Source organism: Molossus molossus, unplaced genomic scaffold (genome assembly GCF_014108415.1).
Source record: "Molossus molossus isolate mMolMol1 unplaced genomic scaffold, mMolMol1.p scaffold_m16_p_3, whole genome shotgun sequence".
NCBI lineage: Eukaryota > Metazoa > Chordata > Mammalia > Chiroptera > Molossidae > Molossus > Molossus molossus.
Genome location: NW_023425366.1, coordinates 12,253,885 through 12,280,894, shown reverse-complemented (window position 1 = coordinate 12,280,894; position 27,010 = coordinate 12,253,885). Strand labels below are relative to the sequence as shown.

Below are 27,010 nucleotides of genomic sequence, written 5' to 3'. Positions count from 1 at the left end.
TTTAGCGATGATCCTGCACCACTGTACCCCAAGACAGAGTCCATGACTCAGGCTGGGTCAGTCAGACCCTTCCTATGACTTCTGTTGGTTACACACCTGGGTTAGTGACTAGGACGAACTCGAAGCTGTGTCCACACTCTCCCAGTTTATGGAGAAAACTGCAGAAAGAAACAAACATGAGAAGACCTAGAGCAGCGGTTCTCAACCTGTGGGTCGCGACCCCTTTGGGGGTCGAACGACCCTTTCACAGGGGTCGCCTAAGACCATCGGAAAACACATATTTCCAATGATGATTCATAACAGTAGCAAAATTCTAGTTATGAAGTAGCAGCGAAAATAATTTTATGGTATGGGGGTCACCACAACATGAAGAACTGTAGTGAAGGGTCACGGCATTAGGAAGGTTGTGACCCACTGATCCAGAGAAAAAGCCCTGAAGATATTGAGGCTTTGATTTAACCATGTGGAAATAAGCTCTACAGTTGGACTTCGTATTTTTTAAAGGACATTTTGTTGATTTTTAGAGATGTGAGCAAAACTGATCTGCTGCCTCCTGCCGGGGATCCAGTCTGCAACCTGATCAGGAATCGAACTGGCAACCGTTTGGTGCACAGGATGACACCCAACCAACTGGGCCACACTGGCCATGGCTGGACTTCTTAGTTTTGAGGGCCAATATATTTTTCTGCTTAAACTAACCTGAGATTTTTACAACTTTGTTTTTGTCCTTATATGCCACACCAGGAATTTGGAATTTCTTCCAAGGGAAAAGGTGGAGATATATTTTTGGATTTACAGCTTAAAAACACCACTTGCGCCCTGGCCGGTTTGGCTCAGCGGTTAGAGTGTCGGTCTGCGGTCCAGAGACTGGGGTTCAGTTCCCACTAAGGGCAAGTACCTTGGTTCCAGTTTGTCCCCGGCCCTGGTTGGGTTGTACGGGTGGCAGCCACTCAATGTGTCCTTTTCAAGTCAATCTTTCTCTCTCTCCCTCCCACTCTATCTGAACAAAAAATGAGAAAATGTCCTCGGGTGAAGATAAAAAAACTAAAGAAAAAAACACGTGCCCTGGCTGGTTTGGCTCAGCGGTTAGAGCGTCGGCCCGCGGATCAGAGAGTCCTGGGTTTGGTTTCCACTAAGGGCACATACCTTATTGCAGTTCGTCCCCGGCCCTGGTTGGGGTTCTGTGGGCGGTAACCACTCGATGTTTCTCTCGCTCTCCCTCCCGCTCTATCTGAAGATACATGCAAAAATGGCCTCGGGTGACGAAAAACAAACAAACAAACAAAAGAAAATAGACTTGCTCAGAAATTGGTGACTGGTTTTGGAGGGAGAGGGAATTTAAAGATGATACCCGTATTTCGGATTTAAATAATTAGATGATGAAGGCTCAAATAGAAAACAGAGGAGGGACAGGAATGGACAGAAGGCAGGGAGAGAGGGATCTGGACACGTTCTGACTGAGGAGCTTTGGAGGTCATCCAAGTGGAAATGTTCACTATACAGGTGGACACTCAGGTGTGGGCTGGGGATGTGACAGTCCTGGCTCACGTGGTGAACTGATTCATCATAAAAAGGGTTCGTTTTCTTGCTGATAGGAGTTGCTAAAATGCAAACAGCATAACTAAGAATATTAAAATAAATACTACTTGCAAACATACCATAAAGCAGTAGAAGTAATGCTTATGAGGAATATTTCCTATGAGGAAAACAAACTCAGAAGAGTTTAAATGATTAAAGGACTCAAAATTATTATTTTTTAAAATCCTCGTCCGAGGATATTTTTCTATTTATCTTCAGATAGCGTGGGATGGAGGAAGAGAGAGAGAGAAACATCTATGTGAGACACATCAAGTGGTTGCCTCCCGCACGACCCTGACCAGGATTGGGGACAAACGGCAACCGAGGTACATGCCCTTGACTGGAACTGAACCCAGTCTGCAGGCCGACGCTCTAACCACAGAGCCAAACCAGCCAGGCCTAAAAAATATTCTTAAAAAAAGTTTTATTATTAAGAGAATTTAAACGAAGAAGCTGACAGAACCCGAAAGGAAATGCCGTGCCTTTTCAAAATCTTTAGATTCAATGTTCTCAGCTCTTCATTTCCTTGATACAACTGTATCACTGTCACAATTTTCCAGCTGACGAGAGAGGGAAACAGACGGAGATGGAAGTGCCCTGCGGAAGAGAATGAGCGCGTCCTGAGGCGAAATGAAGACCCACAGAAGTGGAGGAAGTTTATGTGGTTAGCAGAGTAGTTCAATAAACAAGTCACTAGAAGTCAGGAATGTTATAACTAGAAAAATGTTGAACATACATCACATGCATTTCAAGGTCAACATTCCATACCTTGCCCAGTTACTCAAAATAGGTTTTTCTCTTCTTTCCTAACCATTTTACCATACTAACATGATCTACCTAAAATATAAATGTATAACAATCAGGCCTTCAGTTACTCCTCACTGCCTGTAACGAATACATTGTTTCCTAAACTGTTCTATTGATTACTCATTGCCTATATGTTTACTGTCACTATAAAGAAATGTGTTGAATGAAAACCAAGTACCCCAAGTACTGATGCAGTGGGCTCAAGTGCTAGAACAACACTACCCTAGGGTAATCCACTGGCCCCGTTATCAGCATCACAGCGGAGGTGGAACTCAGTATCTGTTTTATAGGCTATCCGGTGAGTCTTGTGAGTTAATGTATTAGAAACATGGTTCCAGAGGGCTAAAAGGGAGGCAATCCAATTTCTTTTCTTTTAGGACTCTTACCCTCCCCAAAGGGTCCTGAACACATCTGTTGGGCAGCTGGAATTCTTAAAAGCCTCTCAAAAGGTGCTATGTGAACGAAAGGGACAGGGTTTGACATTTTTATTCTGAAGGATCATTTAGCCACGCTAGCCTGCAGCCCTTTTGAATGAAGTAGCTTCGATATTATGAGTTGAGTATATTTAACATAAGTATTAATGTGGTTGTGTGTAAATGTACTTAACACTATAGCTATATTTCATAAATATATATTGTTATATATAAGTATATATTATATAGTTAATATATAATATATTTATATATTATAAATATAATACACATTATAATATGTATTATATATTTAAAATATATGGTATATATTGTAAATGATATACTGTCATGTTTTAAGTATATAATATAGTATATACAGTTAATATATAATATATACATATAAAACACATATGTGAAACAAAACTAAAAATATATCTAGCAGAAATGGAGTATGATTAATTTTAATATTTAAGCAAGACTTTCATTTTAACTAGACATGACAATTTTAGATTTACAGAATTAAAGTATTGCATACATTCATTTTTCATAAAAAAATTGAAATCTGAAAAATGAGGTAGTATCTAATGAGTGATATTCTGACATTCTATTAAATATTATAAATTAAAGATTATAGGAGAAAGGGGGCTACCTTTTAAAAGAATAAATATGGAAAGGGCAACCCATGACTTCAGGAAAAAAATAAAAGTGGAAGGAAAAATATTTCCAAAATGTATTTTAAAAATTGTTAGACATGCATCAGTAACCACAGACAGAAGGTAATTACTCCTGCGAGCATAGAAGGGAGAGAAAAGGAGTCCATGTTCTCACCTCTGGTCAGCCCTGGTCATTCCCACTCTTCTCTTCCCTCATCCTTGCCATGACGTTGGGGCACTTAGTTATTCCAATTTTCTTAAAGTCTAAAAACTACATACTAACAACTCTGCTTTATATATTGTGTGTCTTGGATAAAACTCGTGGGCTGTGGTTATTGATGGGGGGGAGAGAGGGATGAATCAGATAGGGAGCGCAATCCACCAACTAACTGTACCCTGTAATGCAGTGGTTCTCCAACTTGACAGGGACCACTGTGCCCTAGAGGGCTGGTTAAAACACAGAGTGCTGGGCCTCACCCCAAATTATGGATTCAGTAGGTTTGGGAATGGGCTCGATAATCTGAATTTCTAACAAATTCCCAGGTGATGCGAATGTGCTGGTTTGGTGCACACATTTTGAGAACCATTGCTCTAATAAAATAAGTAGTCACAAGGCCAAAGAACTAGGTAGATACTAGGACAAACAGTATCTCCCTGTATAGGTTTTTAAGACATAAAATTAGTTACAAGTTTATCACCTCAAAAAACAAGCAGGTAAAATATTAATCTTCAAGGATCATAACTGCCGAAATTAGTAGTTGGAGGAAATAAACCCAAAACTTTAAAAAAGAGTTTGTTTGCCTACTTAAGGATTGTTGTCGGACCCAGTATTATGGGAACGACCTGCTCAGTTGGCCGATTTAAATTTGGTAACATCTTGGACTAATTTGAAGATGAATATTGTAAATTCAAAATTTCTTCCTGCAGTAAAATTAAAAATAAAGAGTTTCTAAACATTTCTATTCCTTGTGTTAATAAGAGCATAAAAAATAAAATAAAATCTTACCTCAGTTGTTTTTTACACTGATTATAAAACATAGTAGTAAAAAAGAATTCATCTTGTAAATGTGTTGTTGTAGATACTAGCCATCTATTACACACACATTTCTATTAAAATTGTTCTTAATGTCTTAGATTTAGAGCACTTGATACCTGGACCCAGCTGAGATTTTATTTTACAGATAAAAATGCACAGATAAAAATATACTACAATGGTTAATGAAGCCGTTCTAATTTAGCCTGAAGAGATTTGAAATTCCCTGTGATGGCTTGTACTGCTACTGAAGAACTCATAGACTGGAGCTCAACCAGATAACCACAAACAGCATCCAGGCAGAGATTCGTAAATCTTCTCCTGTAAAGGAAAAGACACCAGATCAACTATCTGTACATTTACAAACATTTCCTCCTACAGGACTTTCCTCCAACTTCTGCTTACCCACAGAAGAGCAAGGATCATGTGACTTAAGTAAATGGTAAACAAATGAAAACAGAGAAGGAAACTCAGGGGGTAGGTGGATTACCACACAAAAAACATTTTTCTTTTAAAGATTATTATAATGAAGAGGCAGTAAAGCATAATTCCTTAAGTTAATATTAAATTATTTACAATTTTTTGGCCGTTTCAACAAATATACCTTAAAATGGCCAATAATAACACAAAGTCATTAAACTGTCCTTGGTCACTAATTCAAAGCAGAAGGGATTTAGAAATAATACATGTAAGTAGTTATATTCTTTCACTTGTAGAAATAATTCAGAAAAAGGGTTAAAAGACGAAAACTCTCTTAACCTCTCATACATGCCAATTAATATCATTCAAATAGTTACTAACGTAAAAGAATCTAAATCTTCTACACTTTATAATCACAATATTTTTCCCCATTCTCTCCAAATATGTTACCCAGATATTTATTAGAAGCATTTAAAAGCTTTTGCTACAATACAATATCAGATTCATAGTTACCTCTCACAATTTAAAACTTGGCTAGGATTCTCAACATATCTTGTCAATAAAACATGTAAACAATCCAAAAGGTGCAGTGGCTTCTTCATTCTGTTCCAGAATGGATCCTATAAAGAAAACATACATTGTGAGTTCAACCATTTATGTTAGTTAAAACAGCTACCAGAGTCCAAGGCAAAATTTACTGATATTTTAAAAAGTATTTAATATTATGTGGTTACTAAACTACTTATCTGGTTATGATTAATATTTGAACAATATTGAAAACTGCATTGTGATATTATTTACAAGGAATATTGGATGTATCAGTCTACTCTGTACAGCATGTAAATTTCCTGTTTAGGAACTAGAGGTAAGAGAAAAAAATCCATCTTCTACTACCATCCGTGACATCACTTTTACTTTTAACCTATGCAGACTCAGTCTGATACTGTAAGTAAGAGATTAAATTAGTAGTCAAAGAATCTTAATTCTACTTCTGGCTTCACCTGTTAATAGGCATGTGAGTTGAGCAGATTATTTAGCATCTCTGCCCTTGTCCGCTGGAGTAGAAAAGGGGATACTACTATGTGTTCATTCACATCACAGGCTCATTGTGAGGCTTAAATGAAACACATACCTTCTAAAGCATCAGGGACGTTTTTATGACGCTACTATAAAAGACACAATCTAGTTCAAAAGGTTTTATTTATCATAGGATAAAAATTACAATGCATAGTTTAATAACAGAGATTTTCAACCTGTGTGCCACAAGAATTTTTAAAACATGCAATACCTGACTATTTAGTCAGGGACACTGACTTTTCTCTTAGATCATCAAATAAAAAAGTGACAGCAGCCAACATAACAATCATCCGGTGTGCATGCCCTGTCTTGAACCATATAAGATTGTTACATTTTATTGGTCACTTTATAGCATCAGGTTGTGTATGATTGGTTAATTCTTGGTATCAGAAATTCTATATACAAGAATAGGCACCTGATTTTTTAAAAAGTCACTTTGGAGCAAAATGGGTAGGTAATTATTATTTTTTGGTAAATTAATAAAAAATATTTTTTCGCCCTGGCCGGTTTGGCTCAGCGGTTAGAGCGTCGGCCTGCGGTCCGGAGAGACCCAGGTTCGGTTCCCGCTAGGGGCACGTACTTCGGTTGCAGTTTGTCCCCGGCCCTGGTTGGTCGTGCGGGTGGCAGCCACTCGATGTGTCCCTTTCACATCGATGTTTCTCTCTCTCTCTCTCCCTCCCACTCTATCTGTACAAAAAATGGAAAAATGTCCTCGGGTGAGAATTTAAAAAAATAAATAAATAAAATAAAATAAAAAATATTTTTTCCCCAACCGGCGTGGCTCACTGGTTGAGTGTCGACCCATATACCAAGAGGTCGCTGGTTTGAGTCCCGGTCAGGGCACATGCCAGGCTGTGGGCCAAATCCCCAGTGGGGTCATGCAAGGGGCAGCCAATCAATGTTCTCTCTCATCGATGTTTCTATCTCTCTCTCCTTCTCCTTTTCTCTCTCTCTCTCTCTCTAATATCAATGAAAAAAAATATATATATATACTTATTTTTTTGGTCATATTGGCAAAAAATAAAATTTTGGGGGTGCCACAGAAATTTAGAAATTAGTTTTGTGTGCCATGAGACGAAAAAGGTTGAAAATTTCTGGTCTAGTATGGTTCAATATGGTGAGCTCTTTAAGCACTAATATTTTAGATGAGTTTACAGTTATTACACTTATTTTGGTCTTTCAAAGTACATGATGACTCTTAATGTAATGTGTTTAGCCTATTCCAAGAGTGAAGCATATATTATGTTGATTAATATGAAAAATATTTGATTTTTATTATGATATCCAGCAAAGCCACTCTCATTATTGGTTTTAAAAGCCTGAATTATAATTTCTGAAATTAAACTAATGAAGTAAATTTCTGATGTACTAGATGATGAAAGACTTATAAACATGCAATCAAAATATGCCACTCCTATATAGAAAAAGTTACTTCAACTAAAGAAATTTTTTATTTAATGTTTTCCTTACCCGTGATTTGAACAAGTGATCGTATACTTCCAGCAGTCTAGGTAATGGCACTCCAATTTCATTCATTGTCTGTATTACAAAACCCACATCCCAGTTCAGAGTACAAACTTGCTGCTCTAAGAACTGCACAATAAAATCTGGGGAACAAAAAAGGTCAGAATTTAGGATTGTTAACTCTTTTCCTCCCAACTTTATTGAGATATAATTGACATATAACAGTGTATAAAGTTAAGGTGTACAATGCTATGATTTGAAACATACATACTGCAATATGGCACGATAAGATTAGTTAACATTTCCTTCATCTCACAAAATTACTATTTTGTTGTTGTTGTAGGATTGTTAACTCTTGATATTGAAAAGTAGGCCTTAGTCATAAATGAGTAGTTTATAAGGGGAAATCCTTTAAAAAACAATTTTCAAAAAAAAAAAAAAAAAATGTTTTAATAAAACTAAGACATATACCAGAAAAAGCAAGTCTATAGAGATAGAAAGGAGATTAGTGGTTGTGTAGAACAGGAGTGGAAGGGACTGCTACATGGTTTCTTTTCGGGCGATGAAAATGATGTAAGTTTAACTGTGGTGATGGATACAAACTCTGAACATGCTAAAACCATTGAATTATACTCTTTAAAGCTATTAGGAAAAAACTACATTGCAGTGAATTTGGAAAAGGCAGGAAGGTATAAGAAAACAGAGCTCTGGCCCTGGCCGGTTTGGCTCAGCACTTGGAGCATTGGCCTGCGGTCTGGAGAGACCCAGGTTTGGTTTCCGACAGGGGCACGTACCTTGGTTACAGTTTGTCGCCGGCCCTGGTTGGGTCATGTGAGTGGCAACCACTCGATGTGTCCCTTTCACATCGATCTCTCTCTCTCTCTCTCTCTCTCTCTCTCTCTCTCTCTCTCTCTCTCCCTCACACTCTACCTGAACAAAATATCAAAAAATGTCTTCGGGTGAGGATAAAAAAAAAAAAAAGAAAGAAAGAAAAAACAGAGCTCTGGCCAGTTTGGCTCTAGAGCGTTGGCTGCGGACCAGAGGGTCCCGGGTTCAGGCATGTACCTCGGTTGCAGTTTGCCCTCGGCCCTGGTTGGAGCCCTGTGGTGGCAACCACTCAGTGTGTCTCTCTCACATCAATGTTTCTCTCCTCCCCGCACTCCATCTGAAGATAAATGCAAAAAAGTCCTCAAGTGAAGATAAAAAAAAGGAAAAAGAAAAAAAAGAAAAAGAAAACAGAGACCACTCACCACCCCACCACTGGAGAGAACCCACTGATAATATTTCTTTACATATTAATTCCATATCTTTTACTTAACAGCTTTTCAGAAAAGGTTACTGGCATCTTGACTTTAGAAATATTAAATATGTTTTTAAAATGCACCTCCCCCAGACTCACGTGATTTTATTTTGAAAGGCCATTTTTAATGTGCTAACCCATTTTCACTTTTTACTACCTTTCATATCATAAATAAGATAAGCAACATTCAAATTCATATTTATGAAACCTGAAATCAGAGACTGACCAATGAGTATCCATGAGTAAGAAGAATCACTGAAAAAGCTGCTGCTGAGCCTGCACCTCCCTGGAATTTACTATACATTTCTGGATAGGCAAACATATTCTAAGAACTCTAATCTTGTTCTTGTTTGATGTCCTTTGGAGTGTGTTTGCCATTGAGAGATGAACAGAAAAAGGAAGGCCTCTTTTACCCTAAACTTTATTGAGCCCCAAATTAAAAATCTAAGTAAAGCAGAAACACCCTCAAAAAGATTTGTGCAGAATTTAGTATTAAAATTGTCGTTTCATATACTTATAAATAAATAATAAATAAATAAATATATATATTTGTTCCTTATTTTTCTAACCAATGAAATGGCATAGCAGGTAGTACTATATTACTAGTAAGGGTATGACTATAATGGTTTTATTTCTTACCATATCCAGAGAATAAACTAAATCAGAGATGGTTCTGTAAACAAGTTTGTTTCCTGATTTGTATAAATTTTAGTGTTATGTTGTGAGCATTCTCATGTTTCTCAACCATTTTCAAAAAACAAAGTGGTTAACATTCTACTTTACAAATGTATTCATGTTGGTTCTATTGTTTTACAATGGAAGAAAACGTGATAGGCTGACAAATGATTCATAGCAACTATAGTCACTATATAATGATTATAGTTAGCATACTATATATTTTTTCTTTACTGATATTAGAGAGAGAGAGAAACATCAATGAGAGAGAATATCGACTGGCTGCCTCCTGCATGCCCCCCATTAGGGATCAGGCTCACAACCTAGGCATGTGCCCTGACTGGGAAATCGAACCCACGACCTCCTTGTGCATGGGTCGATCCTCACTACTGAGCTACACTGGCCGGGCAGCATATTACATTTTTAAAACAACTACTCACTATTGTAAAGAAAAGTATGCCTTCAATATAACAAGAGGAGTTGAATCAATCACAGATTAGGCATTCACAAAAACACCAGGCACTTTTTTTGATATATACAAATTTGTACAGGGTTACCAACAATATCATCCCTATGGTCTGTCAGCACTATCCAAAGATAGAGATATATATACACTTGGAAGGTCAGTCAAAGAAAGTTCCATACCAAACTATTCATTGACAAATTCTGCTGTTCTTTGGAGGTTTTTCTTTTTGGAGAGAGATAATTAAACTGCTCAACTAACAACAAAGAAACAATTTCACCCTAAAGATAGTTATTTTTCCATGTCAGTGAAGAAAACCATCAGAAAAACAAAAAACAAAAAAAAAACCCCAAACCCGGTTTTTAGGTTACTGCTTACCTAAAGGAAAGAAGCGAGGTGTGCTAGCATACATTTTGCCAAGGAGGACAATCTTCAGACTAAGAGCATGCATTCTATCCGAAGAGCTCAGTGTCACACTTTCATTCAGTTCTGTAAGACAGAGACATGTCATTAGAAACCCAGATTATTTCTAATGTGAAGTGTTTAAATTTGCTATTTTATTGTTTCAAGGAATAAAACCCCCTAAAACTGATATTCACATTAATATAATAAACATTTTCTGTGTCTGTTCGTTTCTGATATACTCTCTTGTCTTACCAGGGCAATGGTTAGGAAACTTGGAAAGAAGTGTCTCAGGCTCCCTTACTAAGTAGCAGAAACCCGAAAATGATACTGAGTCCTCTTCAATATTCACTAGGATCATTCCTTAGAGGACCACCCTCCACCATATCCAGGGACCCTCCGCATTCCCTCTACTTAGGCACATACAATTTTCATGAGCCTTGGATCGATCTACTAGCAGTCTGTGTTCCTCTACCAAGTTACTAAGTAATGTCTGCTAAATATACCTATAAGTGAACACTTACCTTTCTCTACGATATCTTGCCAAAGTGTCTGCACCAATATAGGGTCTGAATAACCGGCACAATGAATTATTGCAAGTTTACACTCTGCAAGTTTAAATGGGTCAGCAAATTCCCCATAAAGCTGTAGGAGAAAATGTCAACATTATACATCCAACCAGAGATCAGGGTCCAGAAATTAATAGTGAAACACCACTTGAAAGTTAAAACAACCAAAGATTTTATCTCAAGTTCCTAAAATATGAAATAAAAATATGATGATGCATAGATGGTGATAAATCTGAATTAAAATGGTGAATGAATGGTAAATACATTAAAAAAGTGTGCATTTATTTTCTTGGCTGGAAGATGTCATAGTGCCTTTCCTTTTAGAATTAGTGTTGTCTAAAACAAGATTTGGAGAATCACAGAAATACTGACAAAGCTCAGGGTGCTGTAGGGTACTGGAGCCATATCCAAGAATAACTGAAGAAAGAACTGCTCAGAAGGTACCGAGAGGCTTGGAGAGTTAAGCAAAGATGTTACTTTTTCAAAACAAGAAGCAAGGCAATAAAATACCTGGCATAATTTTTAATCAAGTCCCATGTGATGCTGACAGACACTTGACAGTTACTGGCCTGGAAAGAGAAACTCGGCTCTTTCTCAGTCCAGTACCACAGCAGTGATTTGTCAGCCCAGTACATGCTGCCAAAAGTGGCTTATTTTATTAATCTTCCTCATGAAACAAAAAATAAAATGCAAAAGAAACAAGGAATCTGTAGATAATAGGTGACTGCTACAGGAAATTTCACTTGCTTTTTCACTACCTTAGTTATGTCCATTAGTTCAGAATCCAGCTGAGAAATCGCATCCTGTACAGAAGAATGATGGGAATACTGCCTTTGTAGTGTCTCTTGAATCTGTAGTTGGATTCTAGCAACCTAGTTTGGACAGAAAAAAGGAAGTATTGATTTCATTATGAAAAATCAACAGGTACTCAAAGTAATGACTCCCAGTATCTGACTTTAAGTGTTAGAAGTAATGTATTGATAAAGACTTCTATTATAATAGACTAGCAGCTCTTCATCACAACACAAGATTTCACAGGAAATGGACTGTGGCAGGGCTTTATTGCCCATCCATTCCTGCCCCTCCCATAACTGTAGCCAGACGATGGCTATGCTTCCCAGCCTCCTCTGCAGGGAGATGTGGGGCATAAGACTAAGTTCTCTGCAAAGAAACGTGAGCGAAAGTCAAGTATGTCACTTCAGAGCTGAGGTTTAGAAGAGACTGAAGGTGCTTCTTGCTTTTTTTCCTTCCTCCTTCTGACTAAAGATAAGGTGACAGGTAATAGTAGAGTCAGAGAACAGAACTTAGGTCCCAAAATCAACCACGTGGAAGAAAGCCACCTGTCAATCAGAAACACCCACTCTGGATTTTTGTGACTGAGAAGTAAACTTTCGTACTGGGACCATTATACATTTCGAGTCTTTTAGTTAAGGCAGTTTGGCCTACTCTGCTCCATATAGCTACTTTGTAGCTTCCAGATTAATGGTAAATGAGATATAATCTGCTTCGTGTTGAGTAGTTGGAAGAAACCTTTAGAAGTGCCACAGAGAAGAGTTTTAAATTACAGCAATATCCTCTGACCCAAATGCCATATCATTAAAATCTTTCATGATTTATATCGAAATATGAAAATAAATGAAAAATAAAGGCAGAAGAGACTAGAAGTGGTAATACCGACTGCTAATGACCTATCATCTACCAGGGAGGAAGGGCAAGCAGAGCAGCGTGTGACTACACTCCAGCGTGACCAAGCTCCAGCACCGCCTCACTCACTTCCATCTTCTCCTCCAGCTCGTGAAGGAACTCCCCGTCCGCGGCGCTCGAGGAAATGGCAGTGGAGCTTTTGGCACTGAGAATGGCTCGAGCAATGTACTCCAGCCGCTGCTGAAGTGGAATTTCTGTGCTGGGGGGAAACGCTCATTATTATTTATATGAATTCTTAAGGTTCCAAGATATTTGCAAACACATCAATTATGATGTACTATTTTAGACCAAATGGACATAAAATGCCATCTGAAACCTGAAAAAATTATTAGAGGATTTCAAATAAAAGAGAGCTACAATTTAAGGCAACAAATAAGTTATGTTTGTGTCTGAAAAAGTAACTTCCTATTTTAAAACTTTAGTTCAGGATATTAAAATTTAGATTCTTCTAAAATTAAGAATATCTTTTATAGCCTGGCCAGGTGGCTCAGTTGACTAGAACATCGTCCCGTACACCAAAGGGTGGTGGGTTCGATTCCCGTTGGGGTGCATACAGGAGGCAACAGGTCGATGTTTTTCTTCTACATCAATGTTTCTCTCCCTTCCTCTCTCTAAAATCAATAAACATATCCTTGGGTAAGGATAAAAAAAGAATATTCTTTATGGCACCTCATATTCTTTACTTCTTTGCCTTAATGTGGCAAATACTACATTTATTCTTCTATAGAGCAACTACAGCGACCATTTAAAACCAAAAACCAAGTGGCACATGTTTTCTGAAAACCCTCCAGTATCCTTCACTCACTCCATCAACCTCATCTCCTTCTACTTGCTCCCTTGTTCATTATCTCCAACCCCACTGGCTTTCTTTTCTGTATTCCTTCCTTAAATATTAACCTTTTTTCCTATTAAAACAATTACTAATTTATTGTTACAAAATATTCAGAAATCCTATAATTACACTCATTACACATTTACTATATACATACACACTTTATTACATTGTCTTTTGACATAATAATCTAATTAAAAATCCCATTACTTTTTAAAACAGGGTTCTTAATGCTCCTCTAAGATCTTTTCAGTAATTTAACCCAATGTCAGAGTAGAGAAAATTAGCCTGGAATTGGTAAAACATTTAATGCCTTTAAGAGGTAGTTTTTGGCCTTGGCCGGTTTGGCTCAGCAGTCAGAGCGTCGGCCCGTGGACCAGAGAGTCCTGTGTTCAGTTCCCTCTAAGGGCATGTACCTCGGTTGCAGTTTGTCCCCGGCCCCGGCTGGGGTCGTGCGAGTGGCAACCACTTGATGTGTCTCTTGCATGGATGTTTCTCTCTCTCTCTCTTCCCCCCTCTCTCCTTCCTGCTCTGTCTGAAGATAAGTGCAAAAATGTCCTCGGGTGAGGATAAAAAAAGTAGTAGTTTTTGGCTCGGCTGGTCAGTGTGAGTATTGACCCATGCACCAAGAGGTCACTGGTTCGATTCCCAGTCAGGGCACATGCCCAGGTTGTGGGCCCGATCCCCAGTGAGGGGCACACAGGAGGTGGCCAATCAATGTTCTCTCTCATCAATGTTTCTATCTCTCTCTCCCTCTCCCTTCCTCTGTCTGTAAAAATCAATAAAGAAAAAAAGTAAAATAGAAAAAAGTAGTTTTTGTCCTTTTAATTAAGATTAATTAATTTTCATTAGTAGTAAGAACCTAAAGACATACTTTAGAGAAAAGGATTTAGAAGACAGTTTGAACAGAGTCTTAAGTATTCTTTTAGAATCTCTTACATTTTTATTAAAAACAAAAAGAAAACTGTGAACTTTAGATAAATCCAAATAAAAGCATAAAAGTCCTACATATGTATAATCTGAAGTTTTCTTTAAATTCTGAACTCTGCACGTAACTGGATCTAGCTGGAGTACAGGTGGTGTTCACAGTGAAAACACTGCCTTACCTGTGCATGTCAGCCAGCTTGGACAGCACACGAGCAGCACTGCTAAAACTTCTGTTCTTCTCATAGTACCGCCAGAGCAGATCCATGTAACGAACTTTGTTCTGATCGACTTTGGCCATTCGGGCTAGATGTGGCTCCAGAAAGGGGGAAGTGATCTGGAAATTGTACAGTTACTCAGACATATTTTCTTACCACTCATTTGCTCTTTATGTAGTAAATACAACTTTTTTTTTTTTTTTGGTTAATCCTCACCAGAAGATATTTTTCCATTGATTTTTTTAGGTATAGAGTGGAAGAAAGGGAGGGAGAGAGAGAGAAAAACATTGATGTGAGAAAGACACATCGATTGGTTGCCTCCCACACAGCCCTGACTGGGGGCCGGATACATTCCTGCAACCCAGGTACATTCCCATGACTGGGAATGAAACCCAAACCCTTCGGTCCACAGGCTGACATGCTAACCACTAAGCCAAGTCAGCCAGGGTGTAAATAAAACATTTTCAGATAACTACAGGCACGCCATATTTTATGAATATATAAGCAAAATTATAATCCAACAATAGATAAAAGAGAGGGCAATTTTTCTCATTATAAATGATCTGTTTTACCACAATTGATGCCAGAGTTGCTATGATAGTTGCATATGATAGGCTGATAAAAGTAATTTACTATAACTCAATTATAAATCTCTTAGTAAACCCTGAGAACACAGCTACTAAGTCTAGATTCTAAGGTCAAAGGCATTGTTGAAATGACCAAATGCCACGTACTCATTTTGCAGACTGAGAAACATAGACGTAGGGTAGTGAGAAGTCACAGAGACTTTAAGTAGACCTAAAACAAAGTTTAGGTCTCCTAATTCACAATCCAGTGATTTCCACCCCACAAGAAAATTAGAGCAATGGTCTACTTTACCCACTAGGAAAAGATAATTACATTACTTATAGGAATTAATACTACTGGAATAAAAAAACATTTTTCTTACCTGTAGCAGTTTATCTGCAAGGTCAGCTTGTATTAGCCAATTATAAAGGGCAATACTAAAGAGCTCATCTTTGGATCGTTGACACAATCTAAGCATTTGTTCAAACTAAAATAAAGAAAGCAGTAAAAATTAGCACAGATCAAGGCTCTGTTGCTGGACATCATGAACCCTGGGCCTTATTAACTGCTGGTAAAAAAAATCAAGAATCCTTAAATGTTCTAAGAGCTACTACCTTTCCCAAGATGGTAATACTACCACTATCATACAGAAGTGCTAAGCACGTATGTTTTCAGAATGAAAATACGCTTTGCCCTTACGTGGTGTCCAGCTTCTTCATTGCTCAGCATATTGGGATCAGAGGACAGCACAGGAGGCCCCGGCTTTTTGGGTACACTGGGAGACTGAGGAGCAGCCTTACTTTGATTTACCAGTTCTTGAAGTGTATCTGTAATGCACTTGTAACTGTTTAATCTGAAAAATAATGAAAAAGGAGCAATTACATTAGACAATAACTGATTTATCTAGTTTTAAATACACAGAAGAGCCCTGGCCCGTTTGGCTCAGCGGTTAGAGCGTCGGCCTGCGGTCCTGAGAGACCGGGTTTGGTTCCCGCTAAGGGCATGTACCTCGGTTGCAGTTTGTCCCCGGCCCTGGTCGGTTGTGTGGGTGGCAGCCACTCGATGTATCCCTTTCACGTCGATGTTTCTCTCTCTCTCTGTTCCTCTCTCTCCCTCCCACTCTACCTGAACAAAAAAATGGAAAAATGTCCTCCGGTGAGGATTAAAAAAAAAAAAAAAAAAAAGATAAACACACAGAAGAATTTAAAGACTATTTTGGAGGATAAATATATATACACTTGGTATAAAAACCAATAGAATCACATACTTTTGAGAAGCATTTGGTTAAACATAAAATGGTAAAACCATAAAAATGAATGTATTAATAAAAACCATGTCTTAGTCTGACTGGTGTGGCTCACGGGCTGAGCGTCAACCCATGAACCAGGAAGTCGCTGGTTCGACTCCCAGTCGGGGCACGTGTCCAGGTTGTGGGCCAAATCCCCAATGAGGGGCATGCAAGAGGTGGCCAACCGATGTTCTCTCTCATTGATATTTCTCTCTCCCTTCCTCTCTTTCTAAAATAAAAAAATAAAAAGCACCATGTATTAGCTAGATTATATATTTCCTTTACAGACATACACTTTTTTTCTTTTAATAGTCTCTACTAATTTGTGAACATTTTAAAATCATCCTTTAAAATAAAATACTTCTCCCAGAACCAGAAATGAGGCTGGGGGCGAAGCTACTTTTGTTTCCAAGTAAGTTATCTCATTTAAAGTAGACATTAATAAAGTCTCAGAAAAACCACAGAAAAAAAAATTTTAAGTTCTTAGAAATTTTTACCAGACTAAAATTTTATCCCTAGGCAAGGATAAAATTTTATCCCTAGGCAAGGATTATAATCCTGACCCAGGCCTTTGATGAAACAAGTTGTTTTAAAGCAAAAGCGTAATTGAATTTTATAAGGGCTGTATTTGAAATAGTATTTTCCTAATACTATCAATCAAACTTCTCACAAAGTCAGTTAAGTTAATAAAACTCACCTTTCTTGGAAAGCCTGAAGTCCCATGATGTCTTCTTCTGGTTCTCCATGTTTATAGAAATGCAGACCAAGGCCCTGAAGATCTTTCTTCTCTGCAGCAGTGAGAGAGAGCTCCACCACACCCTCATAGAAACGCACTAATGGGGAAGAAACAGATAAGGACTTAGGCTTGTTACTAAGCTGGATACGCTTTTTCTTAGCTGGTTTATAAAAGCACTGACTGAGATCATTCTGTTTTACTATACACTAGTTACCCTGGAGACAATAGCATATAAAATATTACCAAATAGTCTACCAAAAAACAAGGTTTAACTATATTTTCTTCATTGAAAAAATATTTTTGTATTTAAAATAACAAACCAGAGAGGTTCAATTCCTTGTTGAAAAAAATCCTGGGATTCAAAACAATATCTTTGCTAACAGTTATTACTTTTTAAGCATCTTAAAATTAAATGTAACAAAGAAAGCAATCTCATATACATAGTAGTTTTCCTGATCAAGGATGGAAACACCAATGTTAAAAAGTTACACATTTGAAGATATAAAAGAGCACCATGACTTTTGCAAGAGTCAGTGCAGTCACCACAAGCTAAGACACAAAGAACGTCCTATGTCATATACCGTGGCCAATGAAGCTGAAGGAAGATTTGCCTCTGGGAAGACGTTCTTCATCACCAACTTGTTTTAGTCAGGCAGTGATTTTGTCCCCTTAGGTAAGAAGTCAGGAAGAATATTTTGTTTCTCACCTTGCCTATACTGAGCACAAACATTGGGAAGGTCAACTTGATTGCTAATTTTCTGATATTCCTTTAATGATTCCCTTAACATTCTTTCTTTTTCAATCTTATTTTGAACTTGTCGGGAATGCTGGAGAAGCTCATTTGCCTGAAGTAGAAAACAAGAACTTAAAATGATATAAAATCAAGCTCATAGATGATGCTGTCAACATAAGTTTTAGACTATGTCTAAATTTACATCTGCTTTATTATAATCAATAATAAAAACAACTCTACAAACTTACTTCTTCTTAAAGTTTTGACCAAAAAATCCTAGCTATTCTTAATTCCTCTCACAAATATGTTAAGCAAGATAGCTTTTTTTCTGGTAAATCTCTTGCCTAGTCAATACATTATTGGTCAGCAGGCAGTCCACGTGGTACTTATTTTTTAAATTATTTCCACCTGTAGGAAAGGATCAATAAAAATTGCCCAATTAACTCGGATTAATCACAGACTTACTTTAGTTTTAACGATTTCCCTTAATTTCTAAGAAGAGGCATGTTTAACCATTGTCTCCCCCACCGCTACCCCCACTGACTTTTAGAGAGAGTAAAAGTGAGGGAGAGGGAGGGGTGGGAGGGAGAAAGAGACACATCAATTGGTTGCCTCCCCCATGTCCCCAGACCAGGGCCAGGGATTGAACCTGCAACCCAGGTACGTGCTTTGACCAAGAACTGAACCTGCAACCCTTTGGTCTGCAGGCCATGCTCTAACCACTGAACCACACTGGCCAGGGCAAACCATCTTTTTAAATAGGGCCTAGAAATACCATCCCGATTCTTTATGAAAGACTTAAATATATATATATGTATATGGATTTTAAGAAATCATGCATTGCAACCCCTTTCTTACACAGATGAGGATTCTGAGGCCGGGAGAGGCTGAGAAACCTATAGAGGTCCTATAAAACCAGATGGCTCTGGATTCCAATTCTAGCGTGCTGTTCATCACACCATGAAACCTCTTCTGGAAGAAACTCTGAAGTAGGAAACAAAGCATCGTACCTTAGAACAGACCGCATCATCAGTGCTGTACAGAAGTGGGCAGATGTCCTGTAGGTGTAAACTAATGCCATCAACAGCAGCATTATCTCGGATGTAGCAGTTGATAAGAGAGGCAATTAATGCCCCAGTCAGTTCTTTGTCCCGGATTACCAGATCTTTAAAGGTGGTGATTTTCAACTGCTCTTGAAATTCCTAGAATTATAAAAAAGAATCCTGTCTTCTGTCAAATACACAAGAATATCTTCTTTCCACATAGAGTAAAATTTAATATTTTAATCAAAATATTAATAGGCTTTATAATTCAAAAGAGAAAATATACTAAAATATACAAACTAACACATTTCTTAAATTTTCATAGAATCATACAGAACTGAGAAAGAATCCAGTCTTCCAGTTCCAATCTCGCACGTCACACATGAGGGAAGTAAAGCCCAGGGAGAGCCAGGTCTCCTGGCTTCAGCCACAACCAGGAAAGAACAATCAATTTGCTACACTAAAAAAATCTGGGGCTTACCTTCTTTTCCCTAAATAATGTTAGGATTATATTATTCAAGGCTTTCTAATGTTGAAGTTTAATCTCATTTTGAACAAATCTGCTTGTTAAAATAGAGTTTTAAATTACTGAGGAAATTTTTATTAGAGTAAAACATTCTGTTTAGCAATTTGACATATATATATGTATAAATAAAATATATATATTTTAATCATTGCCCAAAAATATATTCATTGATTTTTAGAGTGGGAGAAGAAGAGGGAGAGAAAGAGAGAGAGAGAGAGAGAGTGAGAGAGAGAGAGAGAGAGATGGATGTGAGAAACATGGATGGATTGGCTGCCTCCCACTTGCCCTGTGACCTGCAACCTAGGGATGTGCCCTGACCAGGAATCGAACCCACAACCTTTTGGTGTATAGGGATGACGCTCCAAACAACTGAGCCACCTGGCCAGGGCTGATTATTTCTTTGTATCACCCAATAAAATTTATTCTACCTGGTATGGAAAAGTTCTCATAGTTAAAAATTTTAGCTTAGGTTTTTTCTCTTTTTCAAGTATAAGTATGTGTTTAAAAGAAATAAAACCACCATAACAAAACTCTTTGGATTTTACTGAAAAGAAGTAGGGGAATACCTTTAATTTTTAAAATTATGTTTAAAAGTCAGGGTAACCAAATAGTCCTAAAGGATAAGAGAAAATTATTTTAATATTTAAAAAAATCAGATTTAAAAATTAACATTTTGTAATCCTAAATGAAATAACTCATTCAGTAACCAATGTCACCCCAATAAATTTAATAGGACACACACACAAAAATTTAACACACAAAATCTCATTAGGCAATGATTAGCAATAGATGATGAGTTTGGTGGAGAATTTCACAATGGCAGGATGAGATTCACCATATAAATCCAGCAATCAACGTTAGTGTCACTGAAAATGGGACAAACCTTTTGTGTGACCTAATAAATACAGCTTGACACACAAACCACTACCTATGAAGTGTTTGAATTTTTCCTTAAATAAATAGACCTAAACTTTTAATCAAGCTTCTGTAGACTTAACTTCCATCTTACAGAAAAATGCAGGAAATAAAGGAAAAAGTTTACTTCAAGAAAGGGAAAGATAACCTCAGAATGTTGGACATTCCACAGGATTGATTACCCAGTATTTATAAGGTGACAGTAAGGGAAAATAGCTCTAAATTGTGAGAATTAAGAGAAACAACAAATTCAATGAGTAAACCAACTGTTAAGAATGGAACCTGAAAGAACCAATTTGTAAAAATATATTTTTAAGACAATCAGAGAAATTTCATTATTTTACATGCTAACAAAAAATTATTAATATTGTCAAGTGTGATGATGTTATTCAAGAAAATGTCCATTTTAAAAAAAAATCCTCATCCAAGGATATCTTTCTATTTCTCTTCAGATAGAGTGGGAGGGAGAGAGGGAGAGAGAGAAACATCAATGTGAGAGACACATTGACTGGTTGCCTTCTGCATGACCCTGACCAGGGCTGGGGACGAACTGCAACTGAGGTACATGCCCTTGGCCAGAACTGAACCCATGACTCACTGGTCTGCAGGCTGATGCTCTAACTACTGAACCAAACCGGCCAGAGATTTAAACTTTTTTTTTTAAGGAGGAAGGGGGTGGGGAGAGAGAGAGATTGATTGCCTCCAACATGACGCTGACCAGGGCTGGGGACTGAATTGCAACCGAGGTACGTTTCCTTGACTGGAATTGAACTCAAGACTCTTTGGTCCCTGGGCTGATGCTCTAACTGCTGAGCAAATTGGCCAGGGCAGGAAATGTTCATTTTTTAAAAGATATATATATACTAAAATGTGTAGGAGTGAAATAACATGATTTCTGAATCTACCTTAAAATAATTCTGTAAAGAAAAAAAGAGGATAAACAACGCTGGTAAAATCTTAAAAATGTGAAGTATATATGGAGATTAGCTGTAGTATTGGCTCTGTTTCCGTGTATGTTTAAATAATAGGTAGGAATACATTCCCCCCAAATAACCTGTCCAGTATTTAGATGAATGCAAGGTATCATTATCATTAAAAAGGATTCAAAGGAAGATAGCAAGATAAATATAAACCATTAATTTCCCACAATGGTTTTAAACATCTTTTTTAAAAGTAGGAATGTTTAATTAAGGTTGATGGACTCCTTGAAATCACAAGCAAAAATCTGTGTACATGTTCGCATGCATCCTTTGAGGGTAGGAAGAGATAGTATGATCAGATTACCAAAGGAATGTGTAGTCTAAATAAAGGTTACAATCCACTGTTTTAAATAAAGTATTTTTGGTCAAGTAAGATTTCATTCACATACCACTCTAAAGTTCTCATATGCTGTAAACACTCATGGCTCTGACAAAAGGCCCTCAATCTTTCTATAACATACTCACTTTATCATAACCTAAATGCTTCCCAAAATAATCCCCCTCCCCCAAACCAAAGTGTAAGAGATTCAAGCTCATTCACAAGAATAAAAACTGAGCATAGGATTAACAGTATGGTCTTAAGGGACCAAAAATATCCTACCTTCTGAAGTTCACCTACAATGACAGTGAACTGGTGTTCACAAAGAAGTTTCCACAACGCCAGAGCCTGGTATGATTTTCGGACCAATTGCTGGATCGCCTGAAGTGAAATCTTTTCACTCACTTGAGCCTCTAATTACAAAATACAATTAAAGAAGTTTTATAAAATGACATAGGTTCAGGTGTTTTATTTCAAGTAAAACAATACTTTACCTAAAAAAAACAACTATTAAGGTAAAATCCTCATTATTAATCTCCCTCCCCCATCAGAGGCAACCATGAGTATGAGTTGTGATTTTGTTTTTATCTTCTAAACTGCTGACTGAGTACATATGGCTTCTCAGCTTTACGCAGATATGTCCAAACTGCTCCTCAAAGCAGTCATGTCAGTGAATACTGGCAGCATTTTGAAAGCCCCTATTTGTGTAAATCCTTACCACTAATGCTTATATTGTCAGGCTTAAGGCCTTACTGGAGTATCAAAAAAAAAAAAGAAAGAAAGAAAGAGCCCCGGCCGGTTTGGCTCAGCGGTTAGAGCGTCGGCCTGCGGTCCTGAGAGACCCGGGTTCGGTTCCCGCTAAGGGCGCGTACCTCGGTTGCAGTTTGTCCCCGGCCCTGGTTGGTCGTGCGGGTGGCAGCCACTCGATGTGTCCCTTCACATCGATGTTTCTCTCTCTCTCTCTGTCTCTCTGTTCCTCTCTCTCCCTCCCACTCTAACTGAAAAAAAAAAAAAAAAAAAAAGAAAGAAAGCCCTGGCCGGTTTGGCTCAGCAGTTAGAGCGTCAGCCTGCGGTCCAGAGAGACCTGGGTTCGGTTCCCGCTAAGGGCAGGTACCTCAGTTGCAGTTTTGCCCTGGCCCTGGTTGGGTCCTGTGGGAGGCAGCCACTCGATGTGTCCCTTTCACATCGATGTTGCGCGCTCTCTCTCTCTCTCTCCCTTCTTCCCTCCCACTCTATCTGAAAAAAAAAAAGGAAAAATGCCCTCTCCTCGGGTGAGTGTGTGTGTTATATGTATGTATATATATACACATATGTATATATATGTATATACATATACACACACACACACAAAACAAAACAAAACAAACAAACAAAAATACTTACAAAATAGTGAACAGAAAACTAGGGCCAGCAGGATGTAAGTACCTGGGGACAAAAGTAAATGGCTGGGTCTTAATTAGCAAACTTCTTTCAGCCAGAATGGGCTCAAACAACAGAAGACAAGAGAACTTGAATTGCAGGCAAAATTTAAATAATAATTTATTATTATTCCAATTCATATTTGGAGTAATTGAGGATTATGATAACTTTTAAATTCTTTTACTCTTTCTTTAGTTATTAATATTTATAATAGACAAAAACATAACCAAAAAAATTTTTTTTTTGGTTAATCCTCAACCAAGGATATTTTTCCATTGCTTTTTAGACAGAGCAAAAGGGAGGGAGGACGAGGGGCAGATAGAGAAAAAGAGAGAGAGAGAGAGAGAAAAACATTGACATGAAAGAAACATATCAATAGGCCACCTCCCAACTGGGGCTGAGGATTGAACCTGCAACCCAGGCTTGTGCCCTTGACTGGGACTCGAACCTGTGACTCTTTGGTCCGAGAGCTGACGCTCTAACCACTAAGAAAAACCGGCCACAACCAAAATCTTGATTCATATTTAAAAAAAATCCTCACCCAAGAACATGTTTATTGATTTTAGAGAGAGAGGAAGGGAATGAGAGGGAGAAATATCAATGTGAGAGAGAAACATTGATCAGTTGCCTTCCCACAGTGTCAACCAGGGAATGGACTCCCAACCTAGGTATGTGTTCTGACCAGGAATTGAACCCACCACCTTTCAGTGTATGGGATGATGCTCCAACCAACTGAGCCACACTGGCCAGGTCTTGATCCACATTTTTAACTTGTTAAGAAAGTGTCACTAATCATTAGTAAAATGCAAATTAAACCACCACGATACCATTTCACACTCATTACAATGACTATTATATAAAAAACGACAACCTGAAAAATAATGGGTGCAGTGTGGAGAAACTGGAGCCCTTGAGCACTACTGGTGGAAATGTACAATGGTGCAGGTGCTATGGAAAGCAACACGTCAGTTCCTCAAAAATTGAAAAATTATATTATCATGTGACCCAGCAATTTTACTTCCGAGTTATTTATAACAAAAGCATTGAAAACAGGGACTCAAATTTGTATCTGCAAACCATATTCACAGTAGAATTGTTCACAGTAGTCAAAAGGTAAAACCAAACCTATTATCCACTAGGATGAATGAATAAACAACATGTGGTATATATACAATGGAATATTATTCAGTTTTAATAAGAAAGAAAATTCTGACATATGCTACAACATGAATAAACTTTGAAGACATTATGCTAACTGAAACAAGCCAATCACAAAGGATAAATACTATATGATTCCACTTACAGAAGGTACCCAGAGTACTAAGATTCGGAGACAGGAAAAAAAACAAAACAAAACGGTAGTCTTCAGGGATGAGGGCAGTGTAAAGTAGGGAGTTACTGTTTCATGGTATACAGTTTCAGTTTGGGAAGATAGAAAATGTTCTATAGATGGAGAGTGGTAATTTTGCACAAAGTCAATGTACTAAATGCCACTAAAATGTACACTTAAAAGTGGTTAAAATAGTACATTTATGTTATGTATATCTTACAATTAAAAAACTCATTTAAAAAAGGTGTGTATTGCCCAGCTGGTGTGGCTCAGTGGTTGAGCATCGACCCATGCACCAGGAGGTCACCGGTTCAATTCCCGGTCAGGGCATATGCCCAGGTTGTGGGCCTGATCCCCAGTGGGGGGCATGCAGAAGGCGGCCAGTCAATGTTCTCTCTCTCCCTCTCTCTCTAAAATAATTAAAGGAAAAAAAAAAAAAAGTGTATATGCTTTCTGGTGGAGAAAGGGGAAAAAAATTTACGGGCTGAAAGTTATGAAAATACATGACATCCACACTGTCCACTTTTCCCAATCACAGTGATGATATTTTAATAAAAATCAGTTAGTACAAACTAGATCTTATTGAGGGATGTGCATTATTTTCTATTCAACTAATAAAACTCTTTACTAGGGTTATGTGCAATTAAAGTAGTCAGAAGTAATCATTTACCGTGAAATTTCCTCTGCAGCTCCTGCTGCATTTGCTGGGTATTTCCATTTTCAGGACGCGTGAATCCCATCAGCCTCTGCTGCACTTTGGCTGTAGTACTGAAACAGAAACTCCAGGTTGTGTGTTTGTGTCTTTCAGTGTTGAGACAGAATTCATATACCACGATTCAACAACGTCAAATGTACAATTCATAGGGTTGCACAGTTATCACATAGTTCCCCCTGTCTCCCACCTCCAGCCTAAGCAACCATTCATCTTACTTTCTGTGTCTATAAATCTGTCTTTCTGAATAGTTCATATAAACAAACTGGAATACACTGTAAATATTTTACCTCTGTAGATCAGTGAAATAGCACTGGCAAATCAACAAAATTTTATTTTATTTTTTTAAAGTATGTTTTTATTGATGTTTTAAAGAGAGAGGAAGGGAGAGAGACATAGAAACATTGATGTGAAAGAGAAATATCAATGAGGCTGCCTCCTGCAATGTGCCCTACTCGGGACTGACCCTGAAACCCAGGCTTGTGCCCTGACTGGGAATCAAACTGGGACCTCTCAGACCATGGGATGATGCTCAATCCACTGAGCCATGCCAGTTGGGGCTAATGATATTCTCTCTCTCTCCCCCTCACCCCTCCTCCTCCCTCCCTTCCTTCCTCTCTCTCTCTCTCTCTCTCTCTCTCTCTCTCTCTCTCTCTTTCTTTATTTATTTTCCTCACCGGAGTACATTTTTGCATTTATCTTCAGATAGAGTGGGAGGGAGAGAGGGAGGAAGAGAGAGAAATACTGATGTGAGAGAGACACATTGAATGGTGGCCACCCACACAACCCCAACCGGGACCCAGGGACAAACTGCAACCAAGGTACGTGCCCTTAGCGGGAACCAAACCCGGGACTCTCTGGTCCGTGGCCCAATTCTCTACCAGCGGTTCTCAACCAGTGGGTTGTGACCCCTTTGGGGATCGAATGACCCTTTCATAGCGATCACCTAAAACATAACAGTAGCAAAATTACAGTTATGAAGTAGCAACAAAGATAATTTTACGGTTGGGGGTCACCACAACATGAGGACCTATATTAAAAAGTCGTGGCATTAGGAAGGTTGAGAACCACTGCGTAACTGCTGAGCCAAACTGAAATTTTAAATTGGAAGTGTTTGAATGTCTTAGATGCTTAAAGTTTCACTGAGTAGACAGATAATAACAATATCTTCTTTTTATTGAACACTTGCTGTTGGTCTACACCAATTATTTAAATTTAATATAATAATTCTGTAGGTAAGTATTATTAGAAATCCCATTTCACACATGAGAAAACTTTAGGACAAAAGTAAAAAGCAAAGATTCTGCTGTAAGGAAATACTGGACACCAAGAGAAATGAGCAAATAAGAGCATTTGGTGCTCATTTGGTGCAGAATCTGATATTTGAGCTCTTAATGCAACTTCAGGAATAAAAGGAAAAGATTGACCAACTTTCAGAAGTTTCTATTTGGTAACTGATATTCAGTGAAATACAGATTAAAATTTTTAACTTCAAAAGCATATGACTACTGAAGTCTAATAGGTACATATAGGAGAAAGCAAATAAATGATTCATTCAATGTGGTTAGAATAATACAATTTTTAGGGTAAATGCAATACAAATATACCATAAAAGAACTGGGCAAATATCTTGTATTCTTAAATTTGAACCAATATAATAGTATAACTCAAAAGTTTGTTTTATTAGAAAACAAAGGTAGCCCTGGCCGGTTTGGCTCAGCGCTTAGAGCGTCGGCCTGCGGTCCAGAGAGACCCGGGTTCAGTTCCTGCTAAGGGCACGTGCCTCGGTTGCAGTTTGTCCCCGACCCTGGTCGGTTGTACGGGTGGCAGCCACTCGATGTGTTCCTTTCACGTCGATGTTTCTCTCTCTCTCTCTGTTCCTCTCTCTCCCTCCCACTCTACCTGAACAA

General features: G+C 38.0%; 1 protein-coding gene across 2 annotated transcripts in view; it reads right to left on the bottom strand.

The window, feature by feature from the left end:
* Positions 1-4,603: 4,603 nt before the first annotated feature.
* Positions 4,604-27,010, bottom strand: part of NUP155 (nucleoporin 155) — a 68,100-nt gene continuing 45,693 nt past the window's right edge. Inside the window, exons 21-35 of one of the 2 annotated variants that reach the window (XM_036279456.1) lie at positions 25,059-25,156; positions 21,922-22,052; positions 18,867-19,058; positions 17,830-17,968; positions 17,085-17,220; positions 15,799-15,952; positions 15,482-15,586; positions 14,497-14,651; positions 12,628-12,757; positions 11,613-11,726; positions 10,810-10,930; positions 10,262-10,372; positions 7,452-7,588; positions 5,418-5,524; positions 4,604-4,805 (exon numbers count right to left, since the gene is read on the bottom strand). In XM_036279456.1, coding sequence (XP_036135349.1) covers positions 4,667-4,805; positions 5,418-5,524; positions 7,452-7,588; positions 10,262-10,372; positions 10,810-10,930; positions 11,613-11,726; positions 12,628-12,757; positions 14,497-14,651; positions 15,482-15,586; positions 15,799-15,952; positions 17,085-17,220; positions 17,830-17,968; positions 18,867-19,058; positions 21,922-22,052; positions 25,059-25,156 — 1,969 coding nt within the window. In that variant the 3' untranslated portion in view covers positions 4,604-4,666. Of the gene's footprint in view, positions 4,806-5,417; positions 5,525-7,451; positions 7,589-10,261; positions 10,373-10,809; positions 10,931-11,612; positions 11,727-12,627; positions 12,758-14,496; positions 14,652-15,481; positions 15,587-15,798; positions 15,953-17,084; positions 17,221-17,829; positions 17,969-18,866; positions 19,059-21,921; positions 22,053-25,058; positions 25,157-27,010 lie in introns of those variants that run through there. The other variant, XM_036279457.1, reaches the window with a different exon arrangement.